General features: G+C 38.9%; 1 protein-coding gene across 2 annotated transcripts in view; it reads left to right on the top strand.

Annotated features, from left to right (window-relative positions):
* The window catches only part of INTS7 (integrator complex subunit 7), a 112,165-nt gene that overhangs the window by 80,785 nt on the left and 16,529 nt on the right, over positions 1-14,851 (top strand). For both annotated transcript variants that reach the window (XM_033438069.2, XM_004275273.4), the window contains 3 exons: positions 6,125-6,257; positions 11,700-11,798; positions 13,177-13,362. In XM_033438069.2, coding sequence (XP_033293960.1) covers positions 6,125-6,257; positions 11,700-11,798; positions 13,177-13,362 — 418 coding nt within the window. The remainder of the gene's footprint in view (positions 1-6,124; positions 6,258-11,699; positions 11,799-13,176; positions 13,363-14,851) is intronic.

Below are 14,851 nucleotides of genomic sequence, written 5' to 3'. Positions count from 1 at the left end.
CAAAAGAAGGCAGGGGAAGAGAGGGAAAAAAAAACAGTGAACAGATGAAAAAAGAAAACAAATCACAAAATGGTAGATTTATACCCAGTCATACCAGTTATTACAATAAATGTAGATAGTCTTTCTCTAAGTAAAGAGATTATCAGACAGCTAAAAAAGCAAAACCCAAAGTATAAGCTTACCACAAGTAACCCACTTTATCATTTATTTATTTATTTATATCTCGTCTTAATTCATAGGTTTATTATGAGGTTTTGTGGGCTGCTTATTTTATTTTTTATTTCTTTAACATCTTTAATGGAGTATAATCGCTTTACAATGTTGTGTTAGTTTCTCCTGTTTAAAAAAGTGAATCAGCCATATGTATACATATATCCCCATATCCCCTTCCTCTTGTGTCTCCCTCCCACCCTCCCTATCCCACCCCTCTAGGTGGTCACAAAGCACTGAGCTGATCTCCGTACTGTACAGCTGCTTCCCACTAGCTATCTGTTTTATATTTGGTAGTGTGTATATGTCAATGCTACTCTCTTACTTCATCCCAGCTTACCCTTCTCCCTCCCCGTGTCCTCAAGTCCATTCTCTTTGTCTGCATCTTTATTCCTGTCCTGCCTCTAGGTTCATCAGAACCATTTTTTTTTAGATTCCATATATATGTGTTAGCATATGGTATTTGTTTTTCTCTTTCTGACTTACTTCACTCTGTATGACAGACTCTGGGTCCATCCACCTCACTACAAATAGCTCAATTTCGTTTCTTTTTATGGCTGAGTAATATTCCATTGTATATATGTTCCACATCTTCTTTATCCATTCATCTGTCAGTTGACATTTAGGTTGCTTCCATTTCCTGGCTATTGTAAATAGAGCTTCAATGAACATTGTAGTACATGTCTCTTTTTGAATTATGGTTTTTTCAGGGTATATGCCCAGTAGTGGGATTGCTGGGTCATATGGTAATTCTATTTTTAGTTTTTTAGGAACCTCCATGTTGTTCTCCATAGTGGCTGTATCAATTTACATTCCCACCAACAGTGCAAGAGGGTTCCCTTTTTTCCCTACCCTCTCCAGCATTTATTGTTTGTAGATTTTTTGATGATGGCCATTCTGACTGGTGTGAGGTGATACCTCCTTGTGGTTTTTTTTTTTAAAGTATTAATTATCTTTTTATTATTATTATTTTTATTTATACAGCAGGTTCTTATTAGTCATCAATTTTCTACACATCAGTGTATACATGTCAACCCCAATCGCCCAATTCAGCACACCACCATCCCCACCCCCCGGGGTTTTCCTCCCTTGGTGTCCATACGTTTGTTCTCTACATCTGTGTCTCAACTTCTGCCCTTCAAACCAGTTCATCTGTACCATTTTTCTAGGCTCCACATACATGCGTTAATATACGATACTTGTTTTTCTCTTTCTGACTTACTTTACTTTGTATGACAGTCTCTAGATCCATCCATGTCTCAACAGATGGCTCAATTTCGTTCCTTTCTATGGCTGAGTAATATTCCATTGTATATATGTACCACAACTTCTTTATCCATTCATCTGTTGATGGGCGTTTAGGTTGCTTCCATGACCTGGCCTATTGTAAATAGTGCTGCAATGAACATTGGGGTGAATGTGTCTTTTTGAATTATGGTTTTCTCTGGGTATATGCCCAATAGTCCTCCTTGTGGTTTTGATTTGCATTTCTCTAATGATTAGTGATGTTGAGCATCCTTTCATGTGTTTATTGGCAATCTGTGTATCTTCTTTGGAGAATTGTCTATTTAGGTCTTCTGCCCATTTTTGGATTGGGTTGTTTGTTTTTTTGATATTGAGCTGTGGGAGCTGCTTGTATATTTTGGAGATAACCCTTTGTCAGTTGCTTCATTTGCAAATATTTTCTCCCATTCTGAGGGTTGTCTTTTTTGTCTTGTTTATGGTTTCCTTTGCTGTGCAAAAGCTTTTAAGTTTCATTAGGTCTCATTTGTTTATTTTTGTTTTTATTTCCATTACTCTAGGGGGTGGGTCAAAAAGGATCTTGCTGTGATTTATGTCATAGAGTGTTCTGCCTATGTTTTCCTCTAAGAGTTTTATAGTGTCTGGCCTTACATTTAGGTCTTTAATCCATTTTGAGTTTATTTTTGTGTATGGTGTTAGGAAGTGTTCTAATTTCATTCTTTTATATGTAGCTGTCCAGTTTTCCCAGCACCACTTATTGAATAAGCTGTCTTTTCTCCACTGTATATTCCTGCCTCCTTTATCAAAGATAAGGTGACCATATGTGTGAACCCACTTTAAATACAAAGATACAAATATATTAAAAGTAAACAAAAGGATGGAAAAGGAACCCTAAAAGCTGGTGTGACAGTATCATACAAAGTGGACTTTAGGACAAAGACTTGACAAAGAGCTACATTTTACCATAATAGGGGATCAATTCATCAGTAAGACGTAATTGTAAACATTTATATACTTAGTAACAGATCTTCCAAATATACGAAGCAAAAACTGACAACTGAAAGGAGAAATAAATCCATAATTATGGTTGGAGTTTTCAACACTCCCCTCTGAATAATTACTAGAACAACTTGCAGAAGATTTCTTAGGATATAGAGGACTTGAATAACACTACCAGCCAACTTGACCTAATTGACCTGTATGCCCTACCAACAGCAGCATACACATTCTTTCCAAGCGCATTTGGAAAAATTACCAAAGTAAACCATATGCTGAGCTACAAAACAATTCTTAGTAAATGTAAAAGCATTGAAACTACGTAGAATATGTTATCTGATAGAATTAAATTAGAAAATCATCTCTGGAAAATCCCTAAATGTTTAGGAATTAAACAAGACTTCTAAACATTCCAATTGGTCAAAAAATCACAAGGCAAATTAGAAAGTAAGTTAAACTGAATGAAAATGAGAACACGACATATCAAAACTTGTGTGATGCAGTTAAAACAGAGTTTAGAGGGAAATTTATAACTTTAAATGCATACATACACACACAAAAAGAAAGTTTAAAAGTAATAACATTAGTTTCTATCATATTAAAGCAAGAAAAAGAGCAAATTAAACTCAAAGTAATTAGAAGGAAAGAAATAGTAAAGGTGAGAATGCTAATCAGTGAATTATAAATAAACAGTAGAGAAAGTCAATGAAACCAAAAGCTGGCTCTTTGAAAAGATCAATAAAGTTGATAAAACTAGCTATTCTGCACAAGGAAATAAGAGAGCATAAATTACCAATATTAGAAATGAAATAAGAGTACCATCACAAATCCCATAGATATTAAAAGCATATTAAAGGAATAAATAACTTTGTGCCAATAAATGTGATAGTTGAGGTCAACAGGAAAAATTCAAATATTCTGCATAGACTTAAAAATCTTTAACAAAACATGTACAAATTGAACCTAACAAAACTCTAAAGGATAATACATTAAAACCAAGTAGGGTTTATTCCGGAAATTCTAGGTTTGATATTAGAAAACCAATCAGTGTAATTCACCATATTGTAAAATAAAGGAAAAAAACTAAAGTCGAGGACTTGCTAAAGATTTCAAGACTTAGTGTAAAGCTCCAGTAATTAAGGCAATGTGATATTGGCTTGAGGGTAGAATGGAGAGACCAAAATAGTTACATAGGAGTATTACTTGATTTTTGACAAAGATGACAATCTGTTTTTTTCAACAGATTGTGCTGGAACACGCTGTATAGGGGGGAAAGAATCTTGACCTTACCTCACACCATACATAAAAATTAATTCCAAGTGTATCACAGATCAAACTGTAAAAGATAAAATTCCAAACTTTCTAGAATACTACTTGGGAGAAAATCTTCATGACCTTGTGATCAGCAAGGATTTTTTCAGGACACAAACAGCAGTTACTGTACAGAAAAATTTGTTTAATTGGATTTAAAAATTTAAACTTCTGCTCTTTGAAAGATGCCATTAAGAAAATGAAAAGATTGGTTGCAGGGTGAAATATTCTCAAACATATTTTATCAGAATATTAAGAAAACCATACAACTCAAGATAACCCAATTTTTAAGAATTGACAAGAGATTTGAACAGACACTTCAACAGAGAAGATACGTTAATTCCAATAAGCACATGAAAAGATGCTTAACATCATTAGGTATCAGAAAAATACAAATTAAAATCACAGTGAGATACAACTAACGCCCACTAGAATTCCTAAAGTTAAAAAGCCCTTTAATACCAAATGTTAGATGTGGAAGAGCTTGAGTTCATACATTTTGGGGACTGCAAAATGATTCAGCCGCTTTGGAAAACTGTTTGGCAATTACCATATGACCACCAGTTCTATTTCTACTTACTTAAGAGAAATGAAAACATATTTCCACAGAGACCTGTACACAGATTTTCTTAGCAGCTTTATTTGTAACAACAAAATATGGAAAGAGCCAAATGTGTCAACAGGTGAGTGGGTAGATAAATTGTAGTATGTTCATACAGTGGAATATTACTCAGCAATATAGATGGATGACCTGTTGAAATACACAAAACACATTAATGACTCAAAAATGTTGTGCTGTAAAGGAAACCAGACACAAAATATTACATATAGTATGATTATTTATATCCAGTATTAGGAAACATCTCATTTACAGTGATAGAAAGCTAATCTGGTTGCTGGGGGCCACAAGTAAGGATTGACTAGGAAGGGTACATTTTTGCGATTTTGTAACATATCTCAATAAAGTTTATTAAAAATAAATAAAGGAATACTCCTTTTGTAGAAGGTGGAACAGTATATTCTGATTTTATACCCTTTTATTTGCAGGTCACTTTGTCAGAGACTTTTAAATCTTTATGCTTTATTGTGTGGTATAGTTTTCCTTAAAGTCTATCACTAAATGAGGTTCAGTTCTTGTCTTAATAGAACTTAAGATATAGTACAGAGTAGGGAACAAAGCTTTGGAGCCAGGCAGATACACATGTACATACAGCTAGGAGTGTTCTTTCATTTCCCTGAGCCACATATGCATAAACTATAGGTAAGTAATAATGCCTGTCTCTTAGAGTGGTTGTAATGGTTAAATGAAAACCTATGTAAAGTACCCAGCTGAAGTACCTTGCACATAGTAGCCATTAAAAGGATAATAAGGGAATAGTAAGAATAGTGTTAACCCAACATAGTTAAGTTACCTATATTGCATTTTCAAATAGCCCTCTTGAAGTTTAGTTAGAATGCAGGAGTTTGCCACCTTTTCCCATTTAGAAATACTTTCAGAAATGTCTTTGGGTTTGAGGCAGTAGAAAAAAAAGAAATCTAGGTAAAACTTTTTCCAGCATGCTCTATATGCTAGTTCTCTGCTGAACATTCTTGTGCATTTCACCTGCTTGCTTTAGATTCATGCCATTTCTCCAGTTATGAATGCCCTCCGAACTTTCCATCTCTTCAAATCTTATCCATGCTACTTGCATAGTGATTTGTCCAAGACCGATCTCTTCTGTGGCATTCCTCAGCTCCCTCTATATTCTGATTACTTGCGTATCTTTACTGGTTATTTGGCACTTGTCTGCTGACTTTATTGATAGTTTACCTTTTCAAATGCCTTATGTCTCTTTCCGCTCATGGCAGGGACAAGGTTTAATTAAACATTTTTATACTAGCTAACAACCAAAGTGATTAAGACTTGTATAATTTGAAGTCAGGTCTGGATTTGAATTCTAGCTTGTCGCTTACTAGTTGTGTGACTGAAGGCGAATTACTTAACATCTCCAAGCCTCAGTTTTCTCATCTGTGAAATGGAAATAACAGTGCCTACTTCATTATTTTAAAGATTAAATGAGACAGTGTGGAAAGTACCTGACACATTTTGACATTAAATTAGTTACTGTTGGGCTTCCCTGGTGGCACAGTGGTTGAGAGTCCGCCTGCCGATGCAGGGGACATGGGTTCGTGCCCCGGTCCGGGAAGATCCCACATGCCGCGGAGCAGCTAGGCCCGTGAGCCATGGCCACTGAGCCTGCATGTCTGGAGCCTGTGCTCTGCAACGGGAGAGGCCACAACAGTGAGAGGCCTGCGTACCGCAAAAAAAAAAAAAAAAAAAAATTACTTACTATCTTGGTTGATTGATACTAATTTTTGACTTCAGTTTCCAGGAATATGGATCTACAGGAGCAGCCCATGCTGATAGTGAATATGAGAGAAGAATGATGTCTGTATATAATCATGTCTTGGAGGAGGTGGAATCACTCAATCGGAAATATACCCCTGTTTCTTATATGGCAAGTCACATTTGTTTTATTGAGTTTTATTATGTGGAAGTGAGTTTTTATCTGTCTCTGGCACTTACTGTGTGTGACTTCAACACATTAACCTCTCTGTGACTGTTTCCTCTGTGCCTGTTTTTTGTTTGTTTGTTTGTTTGTTTTCTTTTGCGGTACGCAGGCCTCTCACTGTTGTGGCCTCTCCCGTTGTGGAGCACAGGCTCAGCGGCCATGGCCCATGGGCCCAGCCGCTCCGCGGCGTGTGAGATCCTCCCAGACTGAGGCACGAACCCGTGTCCCCTGCATCAGCAGGTGGACTCTCAACCACTGCGCCACCAGGGAAGCCCCCCTCTGTGCCTGTTTTGTAACAGGGTTAGTACAGTACCTACATCATAGTATTGTTGTGAGGATGAAATGAGATTATCCATGAAAGCACTTAGCACATCTGTAGCTGCTACATAGTCACACTAACATGTCAACTCTGCTCTACCAGAATGCAGATAAAACTTTCTTTTTCCTTTTTTAACAATTTAACTAAAGTTGCAATTGTTCTCAACCTTGGCTACACATTAGAATCACTTTGGAAGCTATTTAAAAAAAAAAACATCAATATCCAGGCCCCACCCAGGCCAGTTATCTTTGAATCTCTGCGAGGCCCAGACCTTAGTATTTTTAAAAGCTCCCAGGTGATTCTGTCATGCCACCAGGGTTGAAAACTATTGGCCAATTAAAATAGAAAGAACTGGGCTTATTTTCTGACTATCAGTAAATCAGTTCCTGCCAGGTGATGCTACTGCTGTCCTTTAATACTCGTGTCCACTTAGCCTACTGAATCTGCTACCTTTGGCACTGTTGAACATCTGCTGTTTATCCCCTGACTTCCCAGTCACAGGACAGACTGACACTCTCACCCAGATTTCCTCCTCCCTGTCTGGCCATTCTCCAGTGTTGTATTGAGTTCAGGTTCCTATAACAAAATAGACATAGTGGCTTAAACAACAGACATTTCTTACAATTCTAGAGGCTGGGAAGTCCAGACTCAGGGTGCCAACCAGTTTGTTTTGTGGTGTGGGGTCTCTTGCTGGCTTGCCAGCTGCTGCTTTCTCGCTGTGTCCTCACATGTTGGAGAGAGAGGGCCTCTCTTTTCTCCTTTCTCTTCCTATAAGGGCACTGATCCCATCACAGGGGTCCCACCCTCATGTCCTCTTCTAAACTTAATGACCTCCCAAAGGCCCTCCTCCAAATATCAACACATTGGGAGTTAGGGCTTCAACATGTGAATTTAGAGACGACAGCACGTTCAGTGCATAGCACTGTCTTTGAACTTTACACCTTGGAGAATTTCTCTTGCCCTGCCTACACGTTGGATACTGGTATTTCCTGTAGCTCTCTTCTGCCTCCTGCTGTTCTCATTCTGAACTCACCATTTATCAGGTGTTCTAGAAGAAATTGACAGGATGTGTCATTAAAGAGTTAAATTAGATTTTAAGGTTAGATACTTTCATTTGCACACTGCTTTCCATGTAAGATTGTCAATACATATTTGCTGAATTGAAATGACACAGGTAGCTGTTTGATACTGAGATTGGTTGCTAAGGAAGATTGTAAAGATTATCTTTGTAGGAAGTAGACATATTTATGTGAGACATTGATTAAATTATTTACATGTATTTCCTCTAAGCTCCACCCTAGGAAATTAAATAGATGCCAGATAGTACCTTGAGTTTGATAGAGTTCAATCCACTGCGTCACATGGAAAGAATGGGAATTTTCTGCCCAGTAGGTACGCAATACAGAGAAAAGAGCCCTAGGGTCAGATTCTACCTCTGCCACTCAGCAGCCGTGATTTTAGACAAATTTCTAATACCCTTTTCTATGATATGGAAAAATATCTACCTCATAGGGTTTTTGTGAAGTTTAAATGGAATAATGCCTAATGCCTGGCACAGTGCCTGGCCTGGCATATAAGGAGTGGTTAATAAATGTTGATTCCCTTTTCCCCCTTTCCAAATTTTATTTTATAGATTTGATACTTTCTGAACCCAAAATTCAGTTTAACAAGTATTTATTGAATCCTGTGAATAGAAAAATGACAAAGAGGCTCTTCCCTCAAGTTGTCCATAGTCTGATAAGAAAGATTTTGTAAACAAATACAATACAATATATGTGCAATAATAGAGGTCTGCACAAAGTAGAGTTGTAGCACAAAAGAGAAAGTAATTCATGTCAAAGGATAGGGGAAATGGGGTGAGGGTGCATATCAGAGAGAAGAGGTATTTGCATATGAGTTTTTCAGGCAGATAAGGAGGTGTAGAGAATTTCAGGCAGGGAACAACATGTTCAAAATCAGAGGCATGAGGACTTCCTTGGTGGCACAGTGGTTAAGAATCCACCTGCCAAAGCAGGGGACATGGGTTCAAGCCCTGGTCCAGGAAGATTCCACATGCTGCAGAGCAACTAAGCCCGTGCACCACAGCTACTGGGCTTGCCCTCTAGAGCCCGCGAGCTACAACTCCTGAGCCTACGTTCCACAACTACTGAAGCCCACAAACCTAGAGCCCATGCTCCGCAACAAGAGAAGCCACTTCAATGAGAAGCCCGCGTACCGCAGCGAAGAGTAATCCCCACTCACCGCAATTAGAGAAAGCCCGCGTGCAGCAACGAAGATCCAAAGCAGCCATGAAGATCCAACACAGCCATAAATAAATAAATAAATTTATTTTAAAAAAGCGGAGGCATGAAATAGCATGATGTCTTCCGGGAACAGTGTGTTATTGCTGCAGCATAATGTGCAGGCTCGGGACTAGAGAGGTCAGTGGAGGCCAGATGACAAAAGGCTTTTAACACAGTCTTAAGGAGTTTGGACTTTATCCCATAGACAATGGGGGCACTCTTTAGGAATTTTAAATGGGTGTGGGAGAGAAGTGGTTAAGCTAAGACTGTACACTATTGTTATGTAGATACAGAACAGGTAATGGCCTGGAAGCCATGAAATTAAAGGAAAGAAGAGTGGTTACAAGACTTCTGCAGTAATCCAAGGTAGGGGCCAAATTGATAAAGTGGGAGCAAGAATGAGAAGAACAGATACATAAGAAAGATTATTTAGGTGTAATATTTTCAAGGCTTGGTTTTGGTGTTCTGTTTGTTTTTTGTTTTCTTTAAATTAGATGTGAGAGGATGGAGACATGACCTCTGGGTTTCCAGCTTAGGTGACCAGGTGCACAAATGGTTGATCCTTGACTGAGACAGAATACAGAGGGTTAGTGGAAGAAGGTGGTTTCATTTTTAAACATGTTAAACATTGGCAGTTAGATAACAGGTTTGGTGTCAGAAGGAGACAGGCTGGAATGCATGTAAAGTTGAGGTGTCGTGAGCATATAGATTCTTAAAGTCCTGGGAGTGAAGAAAACTGCCTGTGAAGAACAAACAGACTGAGAAGACAAACGGACTAAGGAGAGCATCAACACTGAAGGAACATACAAAGGAAGAGAATCTTAGGAAAGAAGATGGAGCGGGGAAGAATCAGAAGTGAGGGCAGGGGCCGTTAAGTGGAATTTCATGGAAGAAGAGCATTATCAGGTGCCACAGAAGTGTCAAAAAATACAAAGGCTGAAAAGTATTCGGTTTGGCAATGAAGGGAGTATTCATGATGGGATAGTCCTCTTACCGGTTTACTAATCATGATATGTGATTTCACATTTCCAGACTGGTACTTTGATAGTAATATGCAACTAACATACATGTTGAAGTGTGCCCAAGGGGCTAGTGGTCTCAGAGGCAGTCCTGCTTTCCCAGTGGAGAATTGCAAAATCCGCATCTATTCTTTTAAAAGGGAAAATGGTACCTTTTTGCCCGGGAACAGCCTGAGGTCACTTGTGGTCCTCTAAATCCATTCTTTAAAGATGTTTCTCTCCTTAAATACTGTTGTGGCATCAAAGGTTCCACCACAAGTAGGATGTCCGGGCAAACGCATCTCAGATCCCTTGTGGCAAGAAGATGAATAGTGCCGTTTTAGCAGTTAAACCTGAGTAGACCCAGTGTCTCTAAATCCGTGTTGTGGTAATCTCAAGTAATAGACCTGGCATTTATATTAGGAGTCTGTCAGGCGCAGAATGTTCAGTAATCTGAGACCAATGAGGAAAGGATTCTTCTGGCTTTTAGCCTTAATGCCCTACTTTTTAAAAATGTTTATAGCAGAGGCACTAGGTGATACCCTGCTTGGAAGCAGGAACTTAAAAGGACAGACAGCACTGTATAGTGGAATAGTTTTCAGCCTGTGGCATTTTGGGGGCCACTGAGAGAGGAGTAGACTGAGGAGGGGATGGTAGACCAAGCAGGAATGGTTCTGGGTCACCCAAAGTTACAGGTGTTCCGGTACTGTAATTTTTTTTTTCTATTAAGTTTGCAAATCATTGGTGAAATAAAACAAAATCACTGAGTGACCTAGTCAGGTGACCTAGGTTCCAGTCCCAGCTTGTTCCATTAGTTGTCTGGGTGACCTGTGTCATCAGCAAAATTGAGGATTAGACTGGGTGATCTTTAAAATAGCTTTGATGGTATCACAGGTGTATACTTATCTCCAAACTGATTAAGTAGTATGCATTAAATATGTCCAGCTTTTTGCATGTCAGTGGTACCTCAAGAAAGTAGTTGAAAATAAACAAATAAATAAATAAAATCTTTGAATTCTTAAATTCTGGTTCTATGACCCCTTTCACTAAGACTCGAAAGATTCATTAGAGTAGTTCTATTCCTCTGCAGTTAAGCTGGGATTTTCAAAACTCAGTTAAATTTGTGAAATAGATTTTAGAAAGAAGGTGTTTTATTTAAGTTTCAGCGATCTATAGAGTTGGACTATATGGTAATCTGTAATCTGAATTCCAGTAAGTTTCCACCGTTGCTGTATCTCTGGAGACTCATGGCCACATGAACAGGGAGGCCACCTGGTAGAGATGGGATGAAGAATGAGGCAGTTCCAAGCCAAGGTTCCACGGGGATTTGGACTCGAGCCTCAAATGTCAATATTTTGCTCTGATTTTTTACCATATACCTGCTCTTTATCATATTTTGTCACGTGATAGTTACTTTATATTTTAGTATCTAAAATAACTGTATATATCTAGTAGCTCTAAGCTCTATGGAAATGCAAACTTTGCACATTGCTTGATCTTGAGGAGTGTGGGTTTTCTCTGTCATTTTTTATTGAATATATTTCAGAATAAAGTAAAAGTCTGTAATTGTCCTCCTTGACATGAGTGATTTGATAAACATATATAGTTCCTGAGCGTTATGTCTCTTAACCTGATTGGTGTGTACTTTTTTTTTTTTTTTTTTTTTTGGTGTGTACTTTTGTAGTAATTTTATGAGCGTTTGTAGTTTTTACACTTCTTCCTGAAAGTAACTATTTGTTGATGAAATTTGGAAATTTATTGTCATCTGATTTTTCTTTTCTTTCCCCAGCATACAGCATGTCTCTGCAATGCCATCATTTCTTTGCTGAAAGTTCCTCTTTCATTTCAGAGATATTTTTTCCAGAAACTGCAGTCTACCAGCATCAAGGTAATATAGGAAGAACAATCAGGTTTAATATAGTTTAATACCTTCTTCTGAAGATTGTAGGGGGCATAGCTCTGCTTCAGGATCTTACCTTTGGTTTAGACAGAACTTATACTCTTCAGTTGTAAGCCTTTCCTCCCTTCAACAAGTGATTTGGGAGTTAAACCCTCTCCTCTCCTTTCTTTCCTCATAGTGCCAAATGCAGTAGGACAGGCATTTGGGTACCTTGAGCTCTGTCCCTGTCTTCAAGAATGAGTTGGGTGCTGTTCATCATAGTAGCCCACAGGGATCTTGAGCTGAGTCCATGTCTGATCAAACTATTTAAACCCAACTTGGAATGAATCAGGTCCAGTAAAACATCACCAGCCCTATCTCCAAAGCACTTTTGTCTACAAATAACAAATTTTGAGAAGCTGGGCAATGAGTAGAGTCAGTATTTTAAAATATTTAAGCCACTCAAAATTCAAAAGCTATTTTGATTCAAAGAATGAAATTGTTGGGAAAGGGGGGAAATTGTCATTTGTAAGAGATTCCCTGGATTATCCCTATCAGTAAATGTCTTCAGTGCACTTTTGCATCCATTTGAATGTTTTTGATTACAAATAATAGAGCATTCCATTTGAAAATGACCTGAATAACAAGGAAAATTGATTATATAGATAAGAAGTCCTAAGGTAAGATGTCTCCAGGGTTCAGTGGCTCAACAACATTATCAGAAAGACCCAGTTTCTTCCGTATTTTTATCTAAGCAAGATTTGAGCTTTCTTTAATTAAAGGGTATTTAGGATTCTTAATATGTTTTTAAAGAAAAACTGAGAGGTTAAAAATGTCATTTGGTTTATTTGTGGAAATTGACTTTTATACCATGCTGACTTGATAGCGTATGTAATCCTAGAATTCTAGATTCATTTACATTTGAATTTAGTTTATTTAAAATGACCTAAGACCATAGAGACAGCAGCTGGACATGAAAATTTATATAGTGCATTTCCATACTAGAGTTGGTTCATTGTCAAAGAAATGCCCCACCTCAGAAATTGGGAGAACAGTGCCCTTGCTATTCTCTAATCCTCTGTTCCCCTCAAACAAAACTGGGGCTGGGGATTTAAAAAAAAAAACAAAACAGTGGTATTTAAAAGGAGGCATTAGGGATAAGGAACCCTTGACTTTAAAGGTACATCTGTCTGGTTGTCCCAGCACGGTCAGGTCATTGCGGGTGTGTGTGTGTGTGTCTGTGTGTGTATGTATCTGTGTGTATGTATGTGTGCCTGTGTGTGTACAAGTAACGTTTTAATCTATAATCAGCAATTAGCACAGACATGTTTGTTGGAAGGAAGCTTGCTTTTGGTTGTTAGCATTTATTTTAATGTTGGCTTTCCAGCTTGCCCTGTCACCATCCCCCCGGAACCCTGCTGAACCCATTGCTGTCCAGAATAACCAGCAACTGGCGCTGAAGGTAGAGGGAGTGGTTCAGCACGGATCTAAACCAGGACTCTTCCGCAAAATTCAGTCTGTCTGTCTGAATGTTTCTTCCACACTGCAGAGTAAATCTGGACAAGACTACAAGGTAATTTAGAAAAGAGGCAGAGTTGTGATGCAGGTTTTATCAACTCATTGATGGAAGTTTTCCAGTCTTTTTCATGGTTAAGCAGATTGTAGTTATTCCTCCCAAGGGATCAGATGGACATAAGTTAAAAGTACGAATTAGGGTGTAAGGGGGCTGATAAACAACACTTCTCTTTTCCCTGCCCGAACCAGTTGATAGACAAAGCATCCAGGCAGGCAGAGATCAAAATAGGAGTGTCACTACTGTTAGAGCTGGGGAGAAACCTAGCTCAGGTGCCTGGCAGCAAGGACTGCCTAGCCTTGTGGCTCTGAATTGAGTTTTCCCACCAGCCTCCGCCAGTATACAGAGAGCCTGCCCCTATAAAACTGGGAGGAGCAGTACCCTGAAGCCCAAAGAAGAAGGGAGAGAGAAGGTGCTTAGCTCCCCAGGCCCAGTCCCCACCCCACAACTTACCAATCAGTAGGATGCACCTTCTCCCCTAGAGACCAGTACTGTTCATCTAATGAAAGGTCCCTCCACATGGAGGGAAGCGTCAGGAATGGGGAATAACTTCTCCCCAACCCCAAAAGAACACATCTATTTATTTTTCCTTTGTTTTAAGTAAATTTTAGCATGTTCCAAAAAAAGTATACTATATTGGGCTTTCCTGGTGGCACAGTGGTTGGGAGTCCGCCTGCCGATGCAGGGGACACGGGTTCGTGCCCCGGTCCGGGAAGATTCCACATGCCCCGGAGCCGCTGGGCCCGTGAGCCATGGCCGCTGAGCCTGCGCGTCCAGAGCCTGTGCTCCGCAACGGGAGAGGCCACAAGAGTGAGAGGCCTGCGTACCGCAAAAAAAAAAGAAAAAAAAGTATACTATATTGACATACAGTGATCAGATGAAGTAAAATCTTTCATTAAGGGTTTAACCCTAGAAATTTGCTACTTTGAGAAATCATGAGGTAGGTTAACCAAAATCACGCTTGCTTTGTTAGCCAAAGCTAAGATTCTGAATCTGTGCCTGTGAAACACCAATGTTCCAAATGTAGAATGTTCCTTTCTTTAGACACCTCTTTCTAGTCCCTTGGTGGTTTATTCACAGTAAATGGAACAAGTGAACAAGTGCACAGTTGTATGAACAGAGTTGTTTAAATGTCCAAATTGGTTATGTCTGGGTTTATTTGTGGGCACCCTTGAACTGAGGTCCAGAGCAAGGAAAGGGGTATCAGTAAAGATATAAAATGAGAGCATTTTATTCTCTTTGGTGGTTTTAGGCTAAAAGGCCAAGGGAAGGTCTGGTTTAAGCCGTTACTACTTTCCTTACTTTGGTAACTTTCTCTCTCTCTCCGGGGCTCTGTACCCACTCTGAGAAGGCTCAGCCTTCGTTCTCTCCCTCTCTTTTGACTTCGAGGGCACAAAGCATGGCACCTTATGTAGCCACTCAGTAGATATTTGGTGAATAATGAAAAAAATCATTTACTGTATTTAGTACAACTCTCTTATGTTTCAAT

Source organism: Orcinus orca, chromosome 1 (genome assembly GCF_937001465.1).
Source record: "Orcinus orca chromosome 1, mOrcOrc1.1, whole genome shotgun sequence".
Taxonomy (NCBI): domain Eukaryota; kingdom Metazoa; phylum Chordata; class Mammalia; order Artiodactyla; family Delphinidae; genus Orcinus; species Orcinus orca.
This window is presented reverse-complemented; position numbering and strand designations above follow the sequence as displayed.